Source organism: Narcine bancroftii, chromosome 9 (genome assembly GCF_036971445.1).
Source record: "Narcine bancroftii isolate sNarBan1 chromosome 9, sNarBan1.hap1, whole genome shotgun sequence".
Lineage (NCBI taxonomy): Eukaryota > Metazoa > Chordata > Chondrichthyes > Torpediniformes > Narcinidae > Narcine > Narcine bancroftii.
Genome location: NC_091477.1, coordinates 66,379,755 through 66,406,388, shown reverse-complemented (window position 1 = coordinate 66,406,388; position 26,634 = coordinate 66,379,755). Strand labels below are relative to the sequence as shown.

The following is a 26,634-nucleotide window of genomic DNA, read 5'->3' as shown; positions in this document are numbered from 1 at the left end:
AGCAAACCAAACTTTTCAGAGTATAAATAGGTTCTAATCACCGACTCAACCCAACATCACTTACCTTAATCCTCAAAGGTTCATTTAAATTCAAGTAAATTGTCATTCGATTGTACAAATACAAAAGACGAAAGACTGTTCTCCTGTCCATGGTGCAAAACATACAGGCACACAACTAGACAAATAATGTCTACACAGGAACAATATGCACATGTAAAAATAATTGAAAAAATATTGTTTAGTAAATATTAAAGTCTAGGTGGTGAAGTAAGTGGTTCCTTTGGCCATTCAACATTCTCACTGCCAGCAGGTAGAAGCTGTTTCTCAGCCTGGTGGCCCTGGCTCTGATCCTCCTGTATCTCTTTCCCAGTGGGCGTAGCTGAAAGATGATGATGCAAGGGGGCCTCAATGAATTTGTGCACTCTCTTCAGACAATGATCCTGATAGGACACATCGATGGGGTGGAGGGAAACCCGTGATCCTCTCTATCTCTCTTATGGTCCAGTGGAATGGCTTCTGATCCAATTATCTTCAGAACCATAACACTCTGTGATGTAGCCGGCTAGGATGCTCTCAGTAGAGCTCCTATAGAAAGTTAACATAACGGTGGCCAGTAGCCTTGCCTGTTGCATTCTTCTCAGGAAGTGTAGTCACTGATGCGCATTCCTGACAAGGGAGAAGATGTTGAGTGTCCATGATAGGCCACTTGTTAAATGGACTCCAAGGAACTTGGTGCTCTCTACTCTCTCCACTACTTAGTTATTGATATGTAGAGGAGGGTTGTTGTTGGTGGTCCTCCTGAAATCCACAATCTTCTCCTTGGTTTCATCATCTCCAGTTGTTATTCTTGCATCATATTCTCTACAATGTGTCTCTTCATTGTTGTTCATGAGACCAATACACAAAAATGCTGGAGAAACTCAGCAGGTCACATAATGTCCATGAGGAGTATAAGGCAGTCAACCTTTCAGTTCTTCATTGGGAACCTCAGCTTCTAAGGATTTCCTGATTTAACTCATTTTTCTCCACCTGATCAAATGGTTTTTTGCTTCTCTCTCCCTTTGTCTTCCGTCCACCTGTCATCTCCCTCTGACCATTATGTTTCACCTCTGCCAGGTTCACCAATCCTGTGTCCCACCCCTCACACCTGCTCCTCTTCACACTAGCTTCTCTACTAACTTCCCTCAGTCTTTATGTAGAGTTTCAGCTCAGAAAGTTGGCCAGTATTTTTCTCCCACATAGTCTGCTCGACAGCAGATTGTGTTCAGTTTCAGATTCCAGGATCTCCTTTTACTTCCTCAAATCTGACATGGTTATGACACACCATTGGACATATCAGGGCCTGTTGTCACAGATACGTGGGAGATTTGTAGCAGGGCTCAAAGTGTCAGTCAAGAGGAACTCACCAGGAATATTGATAAGTGGTGCACAGTCATTGCGGGTAGAGCAACTGAGCCATAGTTCCTGCAATTGAATTTAATCCTGGCATCTGGAGAAATATAGTGGTGTTTCCTTGTTCTCCTGGTGACTGGATGGATTTTTCCCACTGTTCCAGTTTGCTGCTACCAAAGACATGCTGATTATAAAATTCTGGGTAAAATCAGGCTCATTAAATAGACATGCGTGAGAACAATTGAGGGAATGAGATGGAATTGAGAAGTGGCACAACTCTGTGCAGAACGTTGGGAATGTAGGAAAACTCAGGATTATGCAGTGCACGTACATGTGCACTCCCTGAAAATGTAAATGCTCTGGACCAGTCATCCACCCACTGGTCCATTTGCTATATCACTTTGTCCATCTTCCCGTTTCTGAACTGAAACTGTCCTTAGATTCCCAAGCTTATGCCAACAAGTAACATATTATTAATTTTACCAATTTTATGCATACATTGATCTTTCTAATATGTTATTATGATGGCTTTATCCTTAAAATATATTGTTAACATGAGCGATGTTTTTTACTGACTTAACTACAGTTCATAACTTTCATATTCTTTCTCATTGAAGTTAATTATCCCATTGTCGCGGGCTGAGCATGCGCGCAGTTAGATGAGCCAAATCACCACCCCAGTCGGTTGGCATAGGATTGCACAGGCCTCTCCTTCTCAGGCGAAGCCCGCATTTGGTGACACGCATTGCCTGGGAAATGTCACAATTTCCTGGTTGTGAATCACTGGGTAGGCACTGACTCCACAATGTGCTGATGTCACTCCCTTGGACCAGTGTGCCCCAGACTGGGTCATTCCCCTCAAAGCAGCTCGAGTAATTCAAATGAAGTTCAGTTACTTGTCCATCCTCATGCTTTTTGAACGTACTTCATTTCAGTTGCGCTGCCATTAGCAGCCGCTACAGTGGTGACCCCAATGGTTCCAACATCTTTGGAACCCACCTCGAACATGACAAAATACAGGATGTTGTGACTGTGACAGTTGCAATGGCCATGACCAATGCTGTGGGCCTGCATTTTCCGCCCTTCTGGGCAAATCAGTCCAGGAATTGGTTACATCTGGCCAAGTCACAGTTCCAGATCAGAGGCATTGTCTCGGAGGATACCAAGTCTGGCACATCATCAGCGCCCTGGACATGACTAGCGCAGCCAAAGTAAGCTCTGTCGTGGAAACTCCTCCTATGGGAGCATAGGGAGGAGATGTGGAAAAACACCTCCCCCGGCAGAACTATTAAAAAACTGATTTGTAAAGTTTTCATGCCTTTTTAGAAAATATTCTGAAAGCAACTATGAGGAAAACAATAGTACAAGCAGTTTAAAAAAAATGACTTCTAAACAGCTATCAAGTACAGGCCTACCTTCGAAGTCGAGTCTGCGGAGTTGATTCCTGCTCACCCAAGACTGCAACGGCAGTTGCTGGGTAAGACTCACTCAACTCCGGTGCCGACATCATGCAGCGTAGTGGAAGATGGCACTGGTGCCCGAAGACGACCTCCTTCAGACTATGTGCGTTATATTGAGTTTGGTCTGGGATGTGGGGAGACCTGACTTTTCTCAGCCCAGCAATGCTTGGCTGACGGGAGGGGTGAACCAGAACCAAAACCACAGTCGAGCTGAAGTGCCATCTGCATCAATGGAGGAGGAAGAAGGTGACATTGGAGGGAGACTGAAAGAAGATTAAATCTATTCAGGTATGGAGGAGGAAGAGACTATTGTAGGTCCTTTCCTAAACAATTATAAATGAAGTTTAAATCTGACCCTCATTATTCAATCTCACAAAGTCAAGTTGATACATCTAAACAGGTTGAAAATTTGGAAACTCAGATGGGTCAAGGTTTTTCATCTATGAAGGAACAACTTGCTGATATGAAGAGGGGGGGAGGTATCATTTTTTAAGTTGGATGTGGCAAAGTGTGTGAAAATGATGGATAAGCACAAAATAAATTTAAGAAGACTGAGGAAGATTTTCATGACTGGGTGGATGATATGGAACAATGCCAAGAAAAGATGGGTCAGATGGAGCATTCCTTTTGATGTATTGAAGAAAATTGGTGCGTTGGAGAATCTAAGTCAAAGGAATAATGTGAAAATTGTTGGTCTCCGGAAGATTTTGAAGGACGAGTCCCAGTTCAATGTTTTCAGAAGTAGATTCCTGAATTCAGATTCCTGAATTTTGGGGAAAGCATATTTTCCAAATGGTCTGGAATTAGATAGAGGTCATTGAGCGATAAGAAGGAAACCTCTCCCGAGTCAAGCTCCACGTTCTATCCTAATTAGATGTTTACGCTATCAAGATAGAGAATTGATAGAGAGTTGCTGTCAAAATGTGAGAAGTAATCAAGGCCCCCTGGTAGTTTTATTTTATGCTTATTTGAGTCAAACTGTTATTAAACTGTAAATAATTTAATAATTTATAGTACAAATGCTTTGTCAGGAAACTCCAGCCTCCAATGCGATGTATTGAAAGCCTACCTTAAAAGGCAAATTTTCTCTTCTACCATGAATATGAAAGGAAGGCCTAATAAAGAATGTTTGAAATTTGTTAATCAAATTAAAGTAAGAGATCATCAGTAGGCTCTAGCAAGTAATTTAGAATTATACAAAAAGTGAATGGAACCTCAAACAAATTTGATCTCTTTTCAACACATACAATAGTCTATTCTATATCTACAGTGGCAAATCTGGTCAGTTGTGAGCTGATCAGTTGAGAGGATTCGAAGGAAGATGGAAAATTACACAAATTAAAATAGAGGATAATAATATTACTTCGGATCACTCAAGATTAATGACACATTCAGGAATTTTTATTCTGAATTTTACTCTTGTGAATTTCAAAATGGTCATAGTTTGATGGAGAAATTTTCAAACTTTCCCACGTTTTGTCCAGATAACAAAATTATTTTCAATGAAACTATATCACAGAGAAAACTGCAGCTATCTCTTCTTTGGAATCTGGAAAATCACCAGGACCTGACAGGTTTCCTGTGGATTATTTTTATATAATTATCTTCTTTGCTCTCACCTTATTTAAGTTCTGTGTTGCCTGATTCATTTAAGGAAGGTAAGCATCCAGCATTATTTCTCTTTTCTCTTTGGCTTGGCTTCGCGGACGAAGATTTATGGAGGGGGTAATGAACCTGGTATTACTCTTATTGCAAAGAAAGGTAAAGATCCTATAGTGTGCTCTCCTAAAGGTCAATTTCTTTTCTAAATGCTAATGTTAAAATTTTGGCTAACGTTTTGGTGCTCAGATTGGAAAATATTTTATCATCAATTATATCTGAGGTTATATTAAAAATTGTTACACATATTTCAATATACCTCACTTATTTGACATTTTATTCTCACCCTCGGGTAAGGTTCCTGAATGTGTCCTTTCTTTCAAGACAAATAAATCACTTCACAAGATCACAAGATTAATGAAAGGAAGTAGGCCATTTGGACCATCGGGTCTGTTCTGCAAATCTACCCTGAGCTAAACTGTTCTCCCTTCTAGTTCCATGTTCCTGCCTTTTCCCCATATCCTTTGATACCCTGAACAATTAAATACCCATCAATCTCCCTTTTAAATTCTCCCACAGCTATATGTGCAAAAAATTCCACAAATCCACAACCTTTGGCTAAAGATATTTCTCCTCATCTCTGTTTTCAATGAGTATCTTCAAAATCTAAGACCTTGCTCTCTTGTCCTGGATTCACCCACCAAGGGAAACATCCTATTTACATCTATTTTGTCCAATCCTTTCAGCATTCATTATGTTCTCTTCCAATTCTTCTATATTCCACCATAAATATTCTAAGTGTATCTAAATGTTCCTCATATGTTAGCCCTTGCAGTTCAGGAACCATCCTGGTAAATCTTCTCTGAACTCTCTCCAACATCATTATATCCCTTCTAAGATAAGGGGCCCAAGACTACACACAGTTACTCTGAATGAGGTGTCCCATAGAGACTTATCAACACCTTTTTGCCCTTATAAACTATTCCCCTTGAATGTATGCCAACATAGTATTTGCTTTTTTACTGATGAACCAACCTGATGGTTAACCTTTAAGTTATCCTGTACAAGGACCCCCAAGACCTTTTGTATTTTTTAATTTTGCATTTTCTCCCCATCCAAGTAATAAACTGCCTGCTTATTTCCTCTTCCAAAATGTACAACCATATGTTTCTCAACATTGGATCTCATCTGTCATTTCTTTGCCCACTCTCCTAAATTGTCCAAGTCTCTCTGCGACCTTTCGGTTTCTTCAGCACTTCCTACTCCATCACCAATCTTGGTGTTATCTGCCATTCACTCCATAATCTAAATAATCAATATATATTGTAAAAAGAAGTGGTCCCAACACCGACCCCTGTGGAACACCACTAGTAACTGGCAACCAACCAGAACAGGATCCCTTTATTCCCACCCTTTCAGCCAATGCTCCACCCAATCTAATATCTTTCCTGTAATTCCATGGGCTTTCATCTTATTAAACAGCCTCTTATAACATAACATAACATAACATAACAATTACAGCACGGAAACAGGCCATTAGGCCCTTCTAGTCCGCACCGAACCAAACACCCCTTTCTAATCCCACCTCCCTGCACAATGCCCATAACCATCCATCTTCTTCTCATCCATATACCTGTCCAACCTTTTCTTAAATAATACAATTGACTCCGCCGCCACTATTTCTCCCGGAAGATCATTCCACACAGCTACCACTCTCTGAGTAAAGAAGTTCCCCCTCATGTTACCTCTAAACCTCTGCCCCTTAATTCTTAACTCATGTCCTCTTGTTTTAATCTTTCCTCCTCTTAACGGAAATAGTCTATCCACATCCACTCTGTCTATCCCTTTCATAATCTTAAATACTTCTATCAAATCCCCTCTCAACCTTCTACGCTCCAAAGAATAAAGACCCAATCTGTCCAATCTCTCCCCATACTCCAGATGCTTAAACCCAGGCAACATTCTGGTAAACCTTCTCTGCACTCTCTGCACTCTGTTTATATCCTTCCTATAATTAGGCGACCAGAACTGCACACAGAACTCCAAATTAGGCTGCACCAACGTCTTATACAATCTCAACATCACCTCCCAACTCCTATATTCCATGCAATGATTGATAAAGGCCAGCATACTAAAAGCCTTCTTCACCACCCTATTCACGTGAGTTTCTACCTTCAGGGAACGATGTACCGTCACTCCTAAATCTTTCTGCTCTTCTGTATTCCTCAATGCTCTCCCATTTACCACATATGTCCTATTCTGATTCTTCTTACCAAAATGAAGCACCTCACATTTATCAGCATTAAATTCCATCTGCCATTTTTCAGCCCACTTTTCTAAGCAGCCCAAATCCCTCTGCAATCCTAGAAAACCTTCTTCATTATCCACTATTCCACCTATCTTAGTATCGTCTGCATATTTACTAATCCAATTCACCACCCCATCATCTAGATCATTAATGTATATAACGAACAACAATGGGCCCAATACAGATCCTTGAGGCACACCACTGGTCACCGCCTCCAACCTGACAGACAATTATCCACTACCACTCTCTGGCCTCTCCCTTTCAGCCAATGTTCAATCCATTTGACTATCTCAAAATTTATACCTAAAGACTGCACCTTCCTAACTAACCTTCCATGTGGTACCTTATCGAAGGCCTTACTGAAGTCCATATAGACAACATCCACTGCGCTACCCTCATCCACATTCCTAGTCACCTCTTCAAAAAATTCAATCAGATTATGTGACACATTACTGAAGCCTTTTGAAAATCCAAATACTCAACATCCACAGACTCTCCCTTGTCCATCCTACCTGAGATTTCCTCAAAGAATTTCAATAGGATAGTCAGTCAGGATCATCCCTTCATGAACCCATGCTGGATTGGACTTATCATTGTCATGCACTTCAAGGGATTTCATAACCACATCTTTGAGGATCAATTCCAGTAACTTCCCAACAATCGACATCAAACTAAAAGGCCTATAATTTCTTTTTTTTTCTGTGACCCTCCTTTCGTAAACAGCAGAACTACATTTGCAAACTTCCAATCTTCCAGAACCATGCCAGGGTCTAGTGATTTCTGGAAAATCAATTTCAATTCCTCCATAATCCCCAAAGCCACCTCCTTCAGAGCCTGTGAGTGCATCTCTTCTAGTCCGGGAGACTTATCTATCTTTAGTCAATTCAGTTTACTATCTCTCTGGTAATCCTGACTGTACCTAATTCTATTCCCCGCAACCTCTGCCTTTCAGGTATATTGCTATTGTATTCCTCAGTGAAGAATGACACAAAATACTTATTTAGTTTCTCTGCCATCTCTTTGTTACCGATTATAATTTCTCCAGCATCATTTTCAATTGGTCCTATGTCTACCCATGTCTCTCTTTTACTCTTTACATGTTTAAAAAACAACTCTTTTGTATATTATTTTCCAACTACTTTCATAAATCATCTTTTCTTTCCTAATGACTTCCTTTGTCTCTTTCTGTTAATTTTTAAAAGTTTCCCAGTCCTCTGTTTCTTCACTAATTTTTGCTTCCTTGTCTGCCCTCCCTTTTGCTTTTATTTTGTGCCATTTTTTAAATTTTATTTTTTCTATCCTGCACTTTCTTTATTTCTTGTAGAAATATCCTCCAATTGTGCCCTGCCATCCCTCCATCTATCTTACTTTTCCAGTCAGCTTGGGCCAGTTATTCTCTCATAGCTCTGCAATTTCCTTTGTTCCACTGAAATATTGACACACTTTTCTTTTTCAGATTTGAAACTGAACTCTATTATTAAGATCACTACTTTCTAAGGGTTCTATTACCTTTAATTCCCTAATCACCTCTGGTTCATTACACATCACCCAATGAAAACCACCAGTCCCCTGGTGGGCTTATCAACAAGCTGTTCCAAAAAGCCATCCCGTAGGCATTCTACAAACTCTCTCATGAGATCCAGTACCTTCCTGACTTTCCCAATCTATTTTCATGTTAAAATCCCCCATAATTATTTTGACATTTTCATTCTGACACACTTTTTCTATTTCCAGCTGTAACCCGTAGTCCATGTGGAGTGGAGATATTTATTTGCAATTTTAGAAAAAAATTAATTTTGGTCCAACTTTTATTACATGCCTGAGATTATATGGATAAGGGCCACATGTTTGGTGTAACAGTTAGCACAATGTCTTTGTAGCAATAGCGATTGGGACCAGAGTTCTAATCCAACACTGTCTGTAAGTAGTTGGTGCATTCTCCCCATGTCTGCATGGGTTTTCCCTGGGGCATTAAAAATGTACTAAGCTTGTTGGATAATTGAGTGTCAGTTGGGCAGCATGGACCCATGGGTCATAATGGCCTGTTACTTTGCTGTATGTCTAAATAAAAAAAAATTACAGTACTTTTGTCCTACTGCTTCAATTCTCACTAACTTTCAACAGTCACAACCTTTTAATTTCCAATGGGGATCTTATCAAGTGTGCTCAGACCATTACTTTTTGATTTGGCCACAGAACCATTAGCAATTGCACTTCAAAACTGTGAGGACATCTTAGGGATTTGGAGGAAGGGATTGCAACAGAAAGCTTCTTTTGCTTTTCATATCAAGCCCTGAAACCACCTGACTTCCTGTGCTGTCGTAACTTAATTTCATCAGTTCTCAGGGTACAAACTAAATTTGCATAAAAGTGAAATTTTCCCTGTGAATATACTTGAATCAGAGTATGCTAACTTGTTTTTTAAGATCAATTTATTTATTTAGATATTATAGTTATAAGAAAACATTTTTAAAAATGTCCTTACCCTGTTAAAACATGTGAAATAGTGCTTAACACAGTGGTCACCCATGTCCAATCTTTGGTGGGCCAAATTAACCCTATCAAAATTAATATTTTGCCTAAATTCTTATATTTTTTCAGACTATACCAACGTTTATTCCTAAATCTTTTTTGACTCATTAGAATCTATTATATTGCCCTATATATGGAAGAGTAAATGACTGTGATTAATACAGTTCACCTTTAAGAATCTAAAAGAAATGGAGGTATGGCACTGCTTAATTCCTGATTTTATTACTGGGCAGCCAATATATATGCAACCTTGTGTAATGGAAACACTTCCATAAATAACATGATCGTCTATTGTGGATAGTAATAGAATTGTGTACAGCTAAAAAATCTCTTGATTTCTGTTTTTCTGGGATCCTCACTTCTTTTTCTTCAGATGAATCTACTGATAATTTGGTTGGTAGTCACACTGTAAGGGTATGGACCCAGTTCAGAAAATATTTTGGATTTGATGGTTTCTCACTTCCAACCTTTCTTACACAATTTTGCATTTCAAGAATGGCATAGACTGGGGATTACATATGAACAACTTTCTGAAAAGTTCAAATCACCAAATACCCTTTTTTTTCAGATATTTGCAAATCAGACATTTTCTCCACTCTCAGATACCTAATTTTCCTGGTGTAACTGATACGTACATTGTTGATGTGTTTCTTAATTTACAACCCACTCTTAAATGTTTAATATCCATTATATTGATAAGCCGACAGGTTTAAAATTGGCTCCTCTTCATAAAATTAAATCTGTCTGGGAACAGGATTTAAGCCCCTCATTTTTTGGATGAGGCTTGGGATTTAATCTTTAAGTTGGTTAACTCCACATCCCTCTGTGCCCATCACTGTTTGTTGTGTTACAATCCCAAAGGACCCCAAAACCCAGTAGCAATAGATATTCACAACAAGTAGTCACTTAAACAAAAGTTGTTTTTAATTATCTTTCAACATTAAAATAGAATCAAACATTAACTTATCACTATTATCTTAATTACCCAACTAATTCTAATTCTAATTAGTCATCTCAATGTCTTACTGATTAAATTTGCCACATCAGGGTTCACCAGATGATAACCTCTTTCTTTCAGGCCACCACAGAATCCCTTTCTGTTCCTTTTATTCCAAGAGAAACATCAGACAGAAAGCACTTTCAGCCATCTGCCACTCTGGAGCTTCTGTTTCAGTTCCAACAAGCTTCTCCTGGCTGACACTGTTCAGTCTCTCCTTCTCTCTGAGATTCAGAACTGCCAGCCACATGTCCTTCTCTCTTTCAATTGCAAACCCCCTCCTTCTCCAGCAAACAATGGGAGTTAGACTTCTGCTCCCATCTGTTGTTTTAGGTAAACAAATCTCTCAATGACCTCTGAGAAAGCACTTTGCAGAGAGGTCAAAAGCCTTGCAAAAATGTCCAACACCAACCTGGCTCTTCCAAGACAATAGCCTATTCATTTCATGATATCATTTCAATTAGCATTGACTTGTGAAATGTGCATATCATTCTCCATAGTTTCTGTAAAGTCACTGAATTTGAATTCTTCAGTATTTCAAATAAGATCTGTTTTAAACTGTGTGTATGTTCATAACCTACTCTAATTTTACCAATTTTTCTCCCAAAAACATCTCCAAATATTCCATCACAGTTGCAATATAAAGCTTCTGGACAGTTACAATGTTGGATAAAGAAAAATCAGTTTATAGATGGAGATTTAACTCAATGCTATTAAAAAGACCAGACTTTTACGATTTTGTCAGAAGACATATTAAAAAAATATTTAGACTAATTCTCATTTGGTTAGTAATAAATTTATTTTATTGGACACAATGAAAGCATACTTATCAGGACAAATTACATGTTATACTTCAAAAATTAAGAAGGATTATATGAAAATGATAGAAAATTTGAGAAAGGAATAATATATTTAGAAAAAAGATTTGCAAAGGTGGACTTCTGAAGAGAAATGTAGATGAATTATTAATAAAAACTTTCAATATAATACATTACACACATATAGAACAGGAAAAGCAATAATGAGAACTAAATAGAGCTACTATGAGCTAAGTCCTCTTCTGACAGTTTAAAGCCTCAATAATAATTAATACAATTAAGATGAATTTGAATGTGACTACTTACAAATCTCAAGAAATTAATGAAGTTTTTAAACAATCTATTCTAAGTTATATCTATCTGAGTCACAAAGAGATGATAATAAAATATAAGATTTTTTGTCACAAATAAGGTTACCAAGGTTAAGTTTGGAAGAGCAAGTGGAGCTTGATGTCCCCTTCATCCTAATAGAGGTGAACAATATATCTCTTGGACAAGATGGTTTTCCGCCTAAGTTTTATAAAGAATTTAAGGATTTGTTGATCTCTCCTTTTATGGAGGTAGTAGGCTAGGTGGCAGAGATGCATACTCTCCCAGTATATTTGTCTATAGCGATAATAACAGTAATGTCAAAACTAGATAGGGAACCTTTAAAACCTTTGTCATATTACATTGATACATTGTTAAATGCAGATTATAAGATAATTTTAGCAGTGACTGAGAAAAGTTTCACTAAAGTTGATAAATATGGATCAGAGTTTGTAAAAAAGAAATCGTTTGTGAATCATGTAACTAGACTACTTAGTCGCTACCCAAACCTTTCTAGCACTTTAAACAAAAAAAATCCCATTCTAATCTATACAATGCCTTTTCTGCATCTAAAGCCACTGCCAAGTTAAACTTCCCCTCTTTTGTGCCAAATATCATGTTTTCAGGAAAATATGGAGCCCATATTTACAAAATTTTGGTTTGCATGTATGATTGACTCTGAAGACCTCACTCCTTGGTAACCTCCGATAGACTTCATTGTTTAAATGTTTTATTTTCTTGGCATTCTCCTTTTTTTCTTTTTCCCTCTCTTTTTTTTGGGGTGGACATGGAAGATGGGAGGGTGGGTTGGGAGTGGTGGGATGATATATACGACATGTATAACTTCTTTTGAAATAATTTGGAATGTAATGCAATGTAATGTATTGTGGTTTAAAGATTTATAAATAAAGTTTTGACAAAATAAATAAATTGATAAAATAAGAGAGAGAGACTACAAGAAGACTTTATATATAAATGGGAATCAAACTTAATATCGGCTGAGAGGGAACCTCTTTGTTGAAATATTTGATTTATACCTGGAATAATAAACACTGAAATTGGAATCTCAAATGCCTCTGACTCAAAATTGACTTATTTCATTTACAAGGGATAATCAATTTTTAAATATTTGGTCTCGTATAGAATTAGATATATCGAAGATTGATATGAAGGAGTAAATTTTACGTCACTTGAACAATTAAAAAATAAATATGGGATACAAAACAATTCACTTTTGTTATAATCAACTAAGGTCATATTTAAGAGATAAATTGGGTTCAACAATATCATTACTGTGTTATGAACCATATATAACAAACAGCAATAGGCAATGAACTGAACAGTGTTTAATTTTAAAACACTCATTTTATTTCTCACTCTTAAACTATAGTCTTAACTTTTAAACTATATTTAACACTAAATCTATCGCCAACTATGCAACTGGAGTTGTGGCTACTGCAGACTCATGAATTCTCCTTGTGTTACCTTTGAAGAAACATCCATCTACATGAGCTGTGGTCATAGCACTCCTGGTCCTTTTGTAGGCAAGACTCGAACTGGGCGGCCTCCATGAAGCTTCCAAGACACTGGAATTGGTCTCTCCAAGTAACATCACTGTTAGTCACACTCAAAATGAAGCACTTTGCTTCCCAAAAAAACCCTCCTGGCACAGGTCAATCCACTATAAGGGCCCAGTCATTCACAGAGCTTGCTTTGTTCTGAATTCCACAAAATGGCCGGCTATAAGAGCTGCTTCAAAAAGCTGTTTTCTCTCCAGCATCAGAATGGTTCTCCCTGACAAAATCACAATGTCTTTGTAAATGTATCAAATCTGGAACAGAATTTAACAAACCTTCCCTCAGTTCTTCCAATGTATCGAATCATTGCTGGACTGTGACTCATGTTGAAATATTAAATGTTAACTGTGACCATTCAGTTCATTCTGTCTATACTATCCCTTGCAGTGATAATCCCATTTTACTAAAACAGGAGCTCATAATAACTGAAATGTAGTGATGTGGAGAAGTTCATTCATAATAGACATATAAAGAAACTTATTTCAGCTACAGACAGATTTAATTATTAATATCGATGAACAAAATTGATCAGAGTTATGTCGAACATAAAAACATAGGAAATAGGAGCAGGAGTCGGCCATCTGGCCTATCGAGCCTGCTCCACCATTCAATAAGGTCATAGCTGATCTGATAATTGACTCAGCTCCACCTACCTACCTTTTTCCCCATATCCCTTAACTCCCTTTTTTAAGTAAAAATCTAATTGAACCTTTTTTTAAAAAAAAAACTTTATTTAAAGATTTTATCACAGGAATAAAAAGAAAAATTACATTTAAAGAAAAGATATAAAATAAAATAATAACCTAACTTAATTCAACCTAACCCCCCCCCCCACATATACAAGAACTAAAAAAATCTATATATAAAAAAACCCACCCTTACCCTCCCCAAAATAAAGAGTGAAAAATTAGTAAAATTAATAATATTATGTATTAAAAAACACACACAAAGAAAAAGAAAAATATGACAAATAGAAATAATTAAAAAAAAAGATTTATCAGATCTAAAATATCACATCTAGGAACATACTTAAATCAAACTTAATTACATATACTTAACAAATGGAGTCCACTTCAACTTATAAAAAGACATCTTATCTTGAATTGAAAAAGATATCCTTTCCATAATTAAACAAGACTTCATCTCTAAATACCACCTATCCAAAGTTAGTATATTTCTATCTTTCCAAGTAGACGCTATACATTTCTTGGCCACTGCTAAAGCTAAATAGATAAAAGAAATCTGATAATCATTTAATCCTAAATCAATTAATGATTACATATTCCCTAATAAAAATATATCAGGATCTAATACAACACAAATATTATATAATCTATTAAATATAGATTGAATACCTTTCCAGAACTGTTGCAATCAGTCACAGGACCAGACAGTATGTAAAAAAGTACTAGCTGTCTGGTCACAACGAAAACAACAGCTTGACTTACTAAGACCAAATTTTTTAAATTTTTCTGGTGTTAGATATAATTGATGTATAAAATTATAATTAATCATCGCTAATGTAGCATTAATCAATTTCCGAATACTGTTTTGACAAATTTCCATCCAAGCTTCTTCAGCTATTGTAGAACCTAAATCTTTTTCCCATTTCAACTTATCTTTATCCCAATCTTTCTTACTTTCATTTTCTTGTAAAATACAATACAAATCAGATATATACCCCTTTTCTGGTATTGAAAGTACATATTTCTCAAAACTAGTTTCGGGCAATAAAGTCATTTGCCGACCACATATCTGTTTTACAAATGATCTTAACTGATAGTACACAAATACAGAATTTCCACTAATACCAAATTTCTTTTGTAATTCTTGAAAAGAACAAAAATGTCCTTCAAAAAAACAATCAGATAAGTTTTTTTATTCCTTTCCTTTCCCATTGTTTCAAAGTGATATTGGAGACTGTAAAAGGAACAAGTTGATTATTATATAATTGCAATCGTCCAGACCATTTATTTTTAAGCCCCATTTTATCAAATTTACTCGTCCATAGATTCAATAAATGTTTCAATATTGGCACATCATAAGTTTGTAACAAATTTTTATTCCATCGAAACAAATATTCATGTGGAGATTTTTCTAAAATAACTGCCAGTCTATCTTTACCCAACTGGGCGGATCCTCCATATTCATTAATGCACTAAGAAATTTAAATTGAGCTGCCTCATAATAATATTGAAAATTAGGTAATCTCAAACCTCCAAATTGAAAGTCCCACATCAACTTTTTCATTGAAGGGAAATTTTCCCTTCCATAAAAATTCTCTAACTGCTTTATATAAATCCTTAAAAAAACTTTTTTAAAAAAAAAGGAATTGATTGAAACAAATGTAGCATCCGAGGAAAAATATTCATTTTTATAGTATTAATACTCCCCAATAAACATAAAGGTAAGTCCTTCCACCTAATCAAATCTAGTTTAATCTTTTTTAATTAAAGGAAGGTAATTAATTGAATATAGATCTTGATATTCTGTATTGACATTAATTCCCAAATATTTAATTTGTTTTGTCCACTTCAATTTCGTAATATTTTTATAAATCGAATAATCATCTTTACAAATTGACAAAATTTCACTTTTAGCCCAATTTACCTTATAGCCAGATAATTGACCATAATTTTCTAAAGATTCTTGAATTGCTGGTAAAAAAATATCAGGGTCTACAGGTATAATAAAACATCATCTGCAAATAAATTAATCTTATATTCCTCATTCAAAACTCTCATACCCTTAACATTTTCATTTTGACGTATTAACTGTGCCAAAGGTTCAATAACTATAGCAAATAAAGTAGGTGACAATGGACATCCTTGTCTAGTAGACCTTGTTAAATCAAAAGATTCTGAAATCTGTTCATTAGTAGCAACTCTAGCCTTCGGACTATTATATAAGGCCTTTATAAATCCAATAAACGAAGAATCAAAACAAAATTTCTCAAGTACTTTAAATAAAAACTTCCATTCCACTCTATCAAAAGCCTTTTCTGCATCTAATGAGACCACTATTGGATAATTCATTTGATATTTAAATTTATTTATCAAAGTAATTAATCGCAAAATATTATCAGACGCATATCTGTTTTTTTATAAATCCTGTTTGATCTTTATGTATTATTTTAGGTAAATATTGAGCCAATCTATTAGCCATAACTTTAGCTACAATTTTATAATCTACATTTAACAATGATATTGGTCGATAAGAAACCTGTAAAGGAACTTTATCTTTTTTTAGTATAACCGTAATTATTGCATTAGAACAAGATTCAGGTAATTGAAAAGTTTTATAAATTTGCTGCATTACATTCTTATAAATAGAAGATATATCAACATAAAAATTTTATAATATTCTATAGAGAACCCATCTTCACCGGGTGCCTTTCCATTTGGCATATCTCTTATAGTCATTTCAATTTCATTCTCTGTAAAAGATTTATCCAACTCTTGTCTATCTTCTTGATTCAACTGTGGCAAATTAATATTTTTCAAAAAAGAATCTATTGCATCTTCACTTACATCTTTACACTCAGATGTATATAATTTTTTATAAAAATTACAAAATTCCTCATTAATTTCTTTTTGTCTAAAAGTAATACCTGATTTTTTTCTAATTGCTGGTATAATCCTAGATAATTGTTCTTTTTTTAACTGCCATGATAAAACTTTATGAGCTTTCTCACCCCATTCATAAAACTTATGTTTAGTTCGATTCATTAAACGTTCAAATCGATATGTTTATAATTCATTATACTTTAATTTTAAATTAGTTAACTGGTTCTTTTGCATTTCAGTAGCATTTGTTTGAAATTCTTTTTCATTAACAGTTATCTTTTTCTCTAAATCTTCAATCTCTCTAATTCTCTCTTTCTTTACTTTAAATGCATAGCTAATAATTTGACCTCGTAAAAAAAGCTTACATTGCGTCCCATAAAATAAAATGACTAGAAACAGAGTTAACATTATTACTAATAAAATCCTCGATTTGTTTTTTTAAATAACTAATAAATTATTGTTTTTGTAATAACATAATGTTAAATCTCCATCTTGGGGTTCTCTGAACATCTTGTGAACTCTGAAATTCTAATAATAATAATGAATGATCTGAGTCCAACCTTGCCTTATAATCCACAGATATAACCTTATCCTGTAAATATGTTGAAATTAAGAAATAATAAGAAAATAAGAAATTAAGAAATTCTTGAAAAGGAATTATGACGTGAAGAATAAAATGAAAAATATTTCTCTGTAGGATTAAGTCTTCGCCAAATATCAACTAAATTCAAATCTTTCATCATATTAGTTACTTGTACTGCCATCTTAGGTTTCTTAATTACTCTTGGATACTTGTCCAATAAAGGCACCAATACCACATTTAAATCTCCCCCAATCATCACATTGGAATTTGTTTGTCCAAGTAATAAAGACACATCTACAATAAAAGTTGTATCTTCAACATTTGGTACATAAACATCAAGCAGAGTCCAAGCCTCATTAAGAATTGTACAATTCAGTTTAATAATCTTCCTCCATTTTTCTCTTCATTCTGTAACTGAAATGATAAATTCTTATGCACCAGAATTGCCATTCCTTTCGCCTTTGAATTAAATGAAGAATAGAAAACTTGTCCAACCCATTCACGTTTAAGTTTCAAATGTTCCTTATCTGTTAAATGAGTTTCCTGCAAAAAAGCCACATCAACTTTTTATTTTTTTAAGTAAGCAAGTACTTTCTTACACTTAATATGATTATTTAAACCCTGAACATTAAGAGAGGCAAACTTAAGTTTAGACATTACTTACAATAACACAAAGAAAAGGAGAAGGAGAAAAAAAAGAAAAGAGAGGAAAAAAAGAAAAAAAAAGAAAAAAAAAGAAAAACACCCCCTTTCCTTATCCCCTCCTAAAACTACAAAAAAAAAATAAAGATAATAAAAAAAAACTTCACTCCTTAATCCAAAAATTGATAAAAAAAAAGAACAACCATCTCCTCCTGTCTCAACCGCTCAATGCGGTAACTCTCATAAAATATTGGGTGTGAGATAACTCACACATAGCTGATGACTTCTGGAAAATGATGCCCACCCAGCTCCCTCTCCCAACTCCCGTTTCACATTAAACTATCATCATTATCTGAAATCTTCTCAGAAAAATATTTTTTTAATAAACTTTGTCACTCCGACCACCTTTGCTTCCATTTCTTCTTGGAATTCGGTTCCCATCTTGCGTCTCCACTCTCCTTGGAGACCATGGTGGACTACGTCTTTCCTGAAATTGTGTAATTGGCAATAATTGAGCAAAGTCCATACCTTCCTTAGGATTATCAAAAAATTTTGGTTGATAGCCATCTTGAAAAATCTTCAATACTGCAGGGTATCTAAATGTTGCTTTATATCCTTTTTTCCACAACACTTCTTTCACAGGATTAAATTCACGTCGTTGAGACATAACTTCTTGACTCAAATCCGGATAAAAAAAAACACAATTGTTCTGAACCATCAAGGGAGATCCTCTTTTTTGTGCATTTCTTATAGCCACACGCAAAATTGTCTCTCTATCATAATAATTTAAACAACGAACCAAAACAGGTCTTGGATTTTGTCCTGGAAAAGGCTTTCTTCTCAAAGCTCTAAGGGCACGTTCCAATATTAAGCCTTCCGGAAACTTATCTTGTCCTAACACTTGTGGAATCCATTCAATGAAGAATTTTCTTGGATCTGATCCTTCCATATCTTCTGGCAAACCAACATTTTTTATATTATTCCATCTAGATTGATTCTCCAAATAATCAACCTTTTTCGCCAAATTTTTATTCTGAATTTGTAAAATTTCAATTGTTTTATTTACATCTTGTATTTGGTCTCGTACCTCGACTATGCCTTGGTCACAAACATCAAGTCTTTCACTCGTTTCAAGCTTAAAAGCTCCATAATCAACCATCTGTTGAGTATTAATGTCCACCAAAGTATTAAGCTTTGTATTAACCTGAACTAAAGCCTTACCTATTTCTTTTATTGTAGAGGATAACTTAGATTCAAGATTCTTAATAAGCATATATACTGGAATAGATTCAGGCACAGTAGGATCTTGCTGTTTCTGTGTAGCCAAAGTGTCTTCTATTTCCTTTGGTTTAACTGCTTTTCTTATAGTATGACTGCGTGTGGAAACCCCTGCCACAACCTCCTCAGCAGTATCTGGAGGCTGATGGCCAGGGTTATCCTTAACCTATATTATATCAAATGCCTTCATTACATCGATGTCTGTTGAAGTCTTCATTACTGGAGGTGCATTTCGCAGCGCCACCGCCACATCAATCGGTAAGCGTATTTTCAGAGTCGGGTCTTCAGCTGGCAGCGTCCCAGCTGTTCTAGCTGTCAAAGATTCACTGACAGCGCTCACAGCGGGCGTTGATTCACGCGCACGCGCCCGGCCAGCCCTTGGGCTGCCGGGCGCCATCTTTAAAGAGCCATGCTGATAAAGAGCGGTGCTCCGTTGCCAAATCTTGTACCTCTCTTCCTGGATCTATTCCACGCTGAGTCCTGGCTTCTTGTAAACAGGTAGGCTCAGATAACCTCGGGAAATGCAATTTCTTAACAATCTGTTGCCGTTTTTGTTTACTTCTTTTCAGCAGTTGTACCATTAGAAACTAATTCAACACCTCTAACTATTTCTAAACTTTTAAAAAGTTTTAACGGGCACTTATAGACAAAACAATAACAAAGAGTCAGGAGAAGACTGGAAGGCACGTCTGTTCCTTATGCCATCTTGCCACGACCCCCTAATTGAACCTTAAATAAGTTTAATGAAGTAGCCTCAACCGCTTCCCTGGGCAGAGAATTCCACAGATTCACCACTCTCTGGGAAAAAACAGTTTTTCCTTATTTCCGTCTTAAATCTACTCCCCTGAATCTTGAGGCTGTGCCCCCTAGTTCTGGATTCACCAGTGAAAACAATTTTTCTCCCTCTACCTTATATATCCCTTTCATAATTTTATATAAGATCTCCTCTCATTCTTCTGAATTCAAGTGAGTATAATGCCAGACAATTTAGTCTCTCCTCATAGGTCAACCCCCTCATCTCTGGGATCAACCTGGTGAACCTCCTCTGGAACACCTGCAAGGCCAGTATATTCTTCCTCAAGTATGGAGACCAGAACTGCACACAGTACTCCCGCTGTGGCCTCACCTGTACCTTGCACAGTTGAAGTACGACCTCCCTGCTCTTAAATTCAATTACCCTAGCGATGAAGGACAACATTCCATTTGCCTTCTTAATAACCTATTGTACCTGCAACTCAACTTTTTGTGATTCACGCACAACCACTCTCAAGTACTTTTGCATGACAGCAGACTGTAGTTTTTCACCATTTAAATAATAATATGCTCTTCTAATTTTCCTACCAAAGTGGATGACCTCACATTTACCAATGTTGTATTCCATCTGTCGAGATGGAATGGCAAAAAAATGTTATATATAGATTAGTTCAGAATAATTTTCTACATCAATTATATCGAATTCCACAGAAATTAAATAGATTGAAGTCAGAACTATGAGATCAATGTTTTAGATGTGACCAGGAGATTGGTACCTTTTTACATTCTTCTTGGTCCTGCCCTAAAGTGAGATCTTTTATTAGGCAATATTTGGTAATATTTTAGGAATAAGGCTGAAATTGAAATTAACCATGCATTAAAAAGAATTTGTAAAGATTGTGTTAACAGTAGCAAGTAAATGTATAGCAGTAATGTGGAAATCAGATTCTGGATATTGAGCCAGTTGCATTTCCATTTAGATGATTACTTACATTTTAAGAAATAAATATGAAGTATTTTTGAAAATTTAGTGCCCATATTTACAAATTGCAGGAATTCATTTATAGATATTTTCCCTAAACTTCGAGCACCTCGTTAACCTCCTTAAAAGAATTTAACAATTGTAAATGGTGTGGTGGGTGGTGTCTTCTTGGCAATAAGGTTTATTTTCTTTACTTTCTCTTTTATTTCTTTCTTATCTGTTTTGTTTTTGATTTTTCCTTATCATTATTTCTTTCTTTTCTTTATGTGGGGTTTTTTGTTGGGGGAAGGGGTGAGGGGGGTGGTTTGGGGTTTTTATAGCATCATGTATTTTCCTATTATTATGTGTCAATTTAAATTTTTCAAACATTGTATCGTCTCATATCCTTAATCACCGAAATATTTTGGGTTGAATTAAATTGCTGTATGCAATTGGACAGTACAACTTGGAAAAATATTCAATTAATGTCCCACTTCCTGCAATGATTGTTTTTTTCTTGGCAGAGTTCATATAATTCCAGACGTGAGCTCCATATGTGTTGGAGAAGGTCCGGTCTATATCCTCCTTTTTCCAGGGATCATAGTACCTCTTCCAAGCTGGATATGGGATTGGGTAGAACCGATTTGTGATCCATAAAGAGATGCCATTACATTCTTTGCCAATTATGACACCTGGGTCTTTAATCTTGCACCATCTCTTCAGTTCACGGGTAATTAGTTCAGGACCTTGATGACCCCAAATATCTCCAATGTAATTGGCCACAAAATTTTCCATGCAATTCCATATGAATGGATGGTGCCGATTTTGGAAGCCCAAGACCCCATTGGTGACTGTTCCTCTGTTCTGTGGGCATGTAAAGTTAGCAATTGGTAAAGACCTCAGTGATATAATGTCAGTGTCCAGGTAGGTGCCTCCATATTTCCAGAGCAATGCTAACCTACTGGCATCAGCAAGCACATGGGTCCAATATTTCTCCTTCTCTGGATTTACCTGTGGGGCAATGGACAAAGGGACATTTAATTCATTGTATTAATTTCCATTAGACAATAAGACCATAAGACATTGGAGAAAAAATAGACTATTTGGCCCATCAAGTTTTCCCCCTCATTCAATCATGAGCGGATTCATTTTCCCTTCAGCCCCACTGCCTGGCCATCTCCTTTGATGCACTGGATATTCAAGAACCTATAGCTGCTTTTAATTCACCAAATGACCTGGCCTCCACAACTGCCTGTGGCAACAAATACCACAGATATACCACCATCTGGCTGAAAAAGTTCTCTGTAATAAGCAGACGCCCTTTAATTCTGAAGTTGTGCCTTCTTTACCTAAACTCTCCCTCCATGGGAAGCAACCCATCTATGCATTGCATCACATTGTCTTCATGGGCGATCATGTATCTCCATCCATCACAATCTCTGAGGTTGTTGCCTCCCCTGCTCTCCTTCGGTGAAGGCTCCATCTTTGAGCTGAGACTGTAGTCGATGTTGAGTTCATGATTGTACAGGGGAAAAATACTGAAGTGTTTCCCATTTTTGTCTTCCGTGGCAGTGTCCATACTGGACGGGTAACCCTGGCCACTGATCAGCAGATTCATCTGCCCAGCATTTCTAGTTTTACAACCATAAATTCCAATTTGTAGAATCTTCTTGTAAAAAACCATCAACTATCTGCAATCCATAGCTTCACGTGACCCTGATTGGGAGGCTAAACAGGTCTTATACCTTGCACAAGGGTAACCTAAGGGCTATCAGATGGAAGGAGTGTCTTACACTTCCTTTTGCTGAAGCAATTGCACTTCACCGACACCAGTCAACATCTACTCTGCCCATATCTTTCAACCTTTGAAATGTTTCAATGAGATTCCCACTTATTCTCCTAAATACGAACAAATGCAGTCCAAAATCTTGTGTGATAAACCTTTCATTCCTGGAATCATCCCAATGAACCTCCTTTCAACCATTTCCTGTCAGCACATGATTTCTTCAATGACAAGCCGACAACACTCCAAGTGATGTCTCACCAGTGCCATATAGAGCCTCAACAACACATCCCTGCTCTTACATATATTCTATTCCATGAATGAATGCCAGCATTGCATTTGCCTCCTTCACCATTGCCTCAACCTGAAAGATGACCTTTTGACTATCCTGCAGGTCCCTTTGCATCTAGATATTTTAATTTTCAACCCTTTTTTTCTGAACATCTCTTTACTAGTCTTTTTTTTTCTCTTCTGAAGCCATGAGGCTCCTGTTCATGCATGGAACCCAACTTGCAATGGCTGCAATCACCACATAAAGACCTGAGAACCAGTACTCAAAGGGAGCATGTGAATTCTTTGTTCCACATGGCAGATTGGGCAGATCCTTCCAATGAATCACTTCATAAACCCGTGACCTGCCTCTCAATTCATGTTAATACCAGCCTATCTCATCTCTGTTATAACTGAAATAGTCCAAACCTGGCAACAGTCTGGTGAATCTCCTCTGCACCTTCTACAATGTAATTACTTCCATCGGTGATATGATGTAAAGTGGGTACATGTTAAATTTCCTCAAGCTTTTGAGGAAGTTGGGGTATTGGGGTGTGTTCTTGCTTAGAGCATAAATGTGTTTGGAAAAGGACAGGTTATATTTTCTCCTAATAAAGTAAAACTTTCCGCCATCTCCACTTTTGCACTACAGCCCACTTCCAGAAATCGATGGCCAGTTCCTTCATTTTGTAGACATTGAGGGAGATGCTCTTGTCCTGACACTATCACATTTTCTATTTCATTCCAATCTTACATGTCATCAGTATTTTGGATCCACCCTATAAGTGAGGTATCATCTAGAAACATGTTGATGGAGTTGGTAAAGTACTTCGACTCAAGGTTATAAGTTATGGTCGGAGTCTAAGCATGTGGTCTTGGTTTTAAGGATTATTGTGGAGGAGGGATTGTCACTGATCCTCACTGACTACAGATCTTTGTGATTATCATTATACCTTCCAATGGTGTGGTGACAGGACTTACCCATGGTACTGCACATATGAAGTTGTCACATGGTATCCCACCTTTTACACCATTTACCATGACCAATAAAGGCAGCCACCACATATGCCTTATTCACGACACGATCTAACCTCGCTGTGATTTTCAGGGATTTATACCCTGAGATCCCTATTAATACAGCCTTAACTCTGATCAGCCGCTGAGCCCACTATTTGGCAGAAAAAAAAACAAAAAAAAAAACACACTCTGACTGAAGAAATGGCTCCTAATTTCTGTCCTTAATGACTCATTTCTTATCTCTTATTCCAGTCACACAAATCAATGGAAATATCACGGTAGCGTACGAAATATTGAGCATATTAAGAATATGATAGATTTCATGGGGATCACCTCTGTATTTCCTTCTCTCTGGAGAGTATCAGCCCAGTCTGCAAACTCTCTGCTGTACCACAAACTTGTTAGGTAAGGAATCACTCAGCTGGATCTTCACTGCACTCCATTTATCACAACTATATCCTGCCTTCCATAGGATATAGACCCATTCACAGCTTTGATGATCCACAGGTGCAAGGAACAAATTGTCTACAAGGAAGAATTTGGAAGGTACATATGGAGAAGACACAGAGATCACCAGGGATGAGGATGGAACACAAAAGTCTGCAGATGCTGTGATTTTGGCCCTCAGCTTGAGGAAGGGCTCAGGTCCAAAACATCAGTTATATTATGTATCTTTATCTCTTGTGGACACTGTGAGACCTGCTGAGTTCATCCAGCATTTCTGTGTTTCAACAGAAGTTACATGGGATCATGAGTTCTCAATAAAGTGTGAACTGGCCGGGTTAATTTGCAAACTGATTTTCACAATAAATTTAATTCTTTTGTGTCAATAGCTCCAGACTAAAATAAATGTTCACTATAAGGTTCTAATAAATTGAACAATAAAGGAAGAAACCTTGAACTGAATTCAGTCGATTCTTAGTCATAAGCCTGACTCGCAAATGCTTCCATTTCTACATGTTAATTTGTTAATTTTCTACATGTTAATTTATTCATCAAAATCATTTCTTGTCATTGGTTACCTTTAGATACCAGCTTTTTAATGGAGTATCTTCAAAATGTTCCGTGGCATTTAATGGTAGAATGACTATATTCTTCACCGAGGAGAGCAAGTGGATGCCTCTGTTCTCAGGGTGTGGATATTGGCTCAAGATGCCACTGAATCCCTTCATGAAGTAATAGATTTGTTTGTCTCTGTTTAGATGAGCAGCAGATTCCACCGCACACACCGCCAATGGTGTTGGCTCCATGTTGTCAGTCGTCTCCATAAATATAATGCGGGATTTCATGGCTGGCGTAGAAACATCAGTGGTGGCCCTCTCTTTCAGTGCTGATATCCTTGAGATGAGGCTTTGAATAAAATGGATGTTGTTTGTTTTCCAGTTCATGTACAGCAGAGCACAGACTCCAATTATGAAGACAAGTAAACATCCCTTTTTCATCGAATTCATGATGTGAAGCTGATATGTTTCTCCAAAGGTTCCTTTGAAATAACACATGCTCTTTTCAAACATTTAATTTCAGTTCTATTAATGATTACATTGACATGTCCTCAGATGCATGTATTTTTGTAACATTTGTGCTGCATTTATTGTAATCTATAATTAACAACAGGTGATGGTATCCAAATAATATGTTGATATAAAAAGGACAAAGTGGATTTCAAAAGGTGAGTTCCTCCCAACGAACAATGATCTACTCTGGATGACAGTGGAGTTGTGAACAGAACAAGTTAACTATCCACCAAGTTTTCATTAAGGGATAGGAGACAGTGAATAGATTTGATAGATAAGAGACATCTGATTACTGATCCACCACAAAAATCACTGCTGAATTCTGACATTCCTGTCATCTGTAAAGAAAAGACATAACCTGATATGGGGTCAAAATCACATTTTGTCGATGACTTTTTGTTTTTGTAAATTTAGTTGGAACATGAAGAAAGTTGTGAAGGGATATTTGTTACAGAATCAAATTCTGTCAGAGTGCAACATAACATTCATTTCAGGGCTGTGATCTAGAGAGTTGAGGAAGTAGCTTTGGATGTTTGGAGGTGGATACAATGGAGAAGAGCTGATCATCACCTGGGGCTTGCTGTTCTTTGAAATGGGGACATTGGGGAGTAAAACTGAGATCCCTACTGATGCCTTTGACTTAAAGATGGGTAGAAAAGAGGCATCATGAAGACATTGCAAGAGGTGGGAATTTGAGCAGAAATGGGAGTTTGGGTGGTCAGAGGAAATTAATGAAGACTTGGGATTTAGAAAGAAATAGGAAAACACTGAATGTAGTGAACGGGAAAGTCATTTGCATTCCAGGGCAGCACTGAGAGCAAGTCGCTGCTATCACAGAGAGAGGTCAAGATGATGTATGGATAGTTATAGGGCCAATTACCCCAGCTAACTAAATTTACAAAAACAAAAGGTCATCGACACAATGTGATTTTGACCCCATATCAGGTTAATCCTGAGTGAATTTAACAATTTCAGATCATGAAGTTTTCCTACTTGTATCAGTTCTGGCCAATACAGGGTCATGGAGTCACAAAGCAGGAACAGACACTTCTGTCCAACGAGTCAACAGCCACTATCATGTACCATTTACATAACTAATATTTTATTCTCCATACACTTGCCCATCAACATCCCCAGATTCCACAACTCACATACACACTTGGGATCATTTATAGGGGCCAATTACCCCAGCATTCAGCATGTTTTTGTGAATCATGAAGAAACTGGAAGAAATCAACACAGCTACAGGGAAGACATGCAGACTCCACAGAGACA

The 26,634-nt window shown here is 36.8% G+C and overlaps 1 protein-coding gene across 5 annotated transcripts in view; it reads right to left on the bottom strand.

Annotated features, from left to right (window-relative positions):
• LOC138743728 (alpha-1,4-N-acetylglucosaminyltransferase-like) overlaps positions 1–26,634 on the bottom strand; it is a 134,806-nt gene that overhangs the window by 50,049 nt on the left and 58,123 nt on the right. For 3 of the 5 annotated variants that reach the window (XM_069899375.1, XM_069899374.1, XM_069899376.1), the window contains 2 exons: positions 24,868–25,195; positions 16,272–21,786 (listed from right to left, as the gene is read on the bottom strand). The exons of 1 other annotated variant lie outside the window; for it this stretch is intronic. In XM_069899375.1, coding sequence (XP_069755476.1) covers positions 21,187–21,786; positions 24,868–25,195 — 928 coding nt within the window. In that variant the 3' untranslated portion in view covers positions 16,272–21,186. Of the gene's footprint in view, positions 1–16,271; positions 21,787–24,867; positions 25,329–26,634 lie in introns of those variants that run through there. One more of the 5 variants, XM_069899373.1, reaches the window with a different exon arrangement.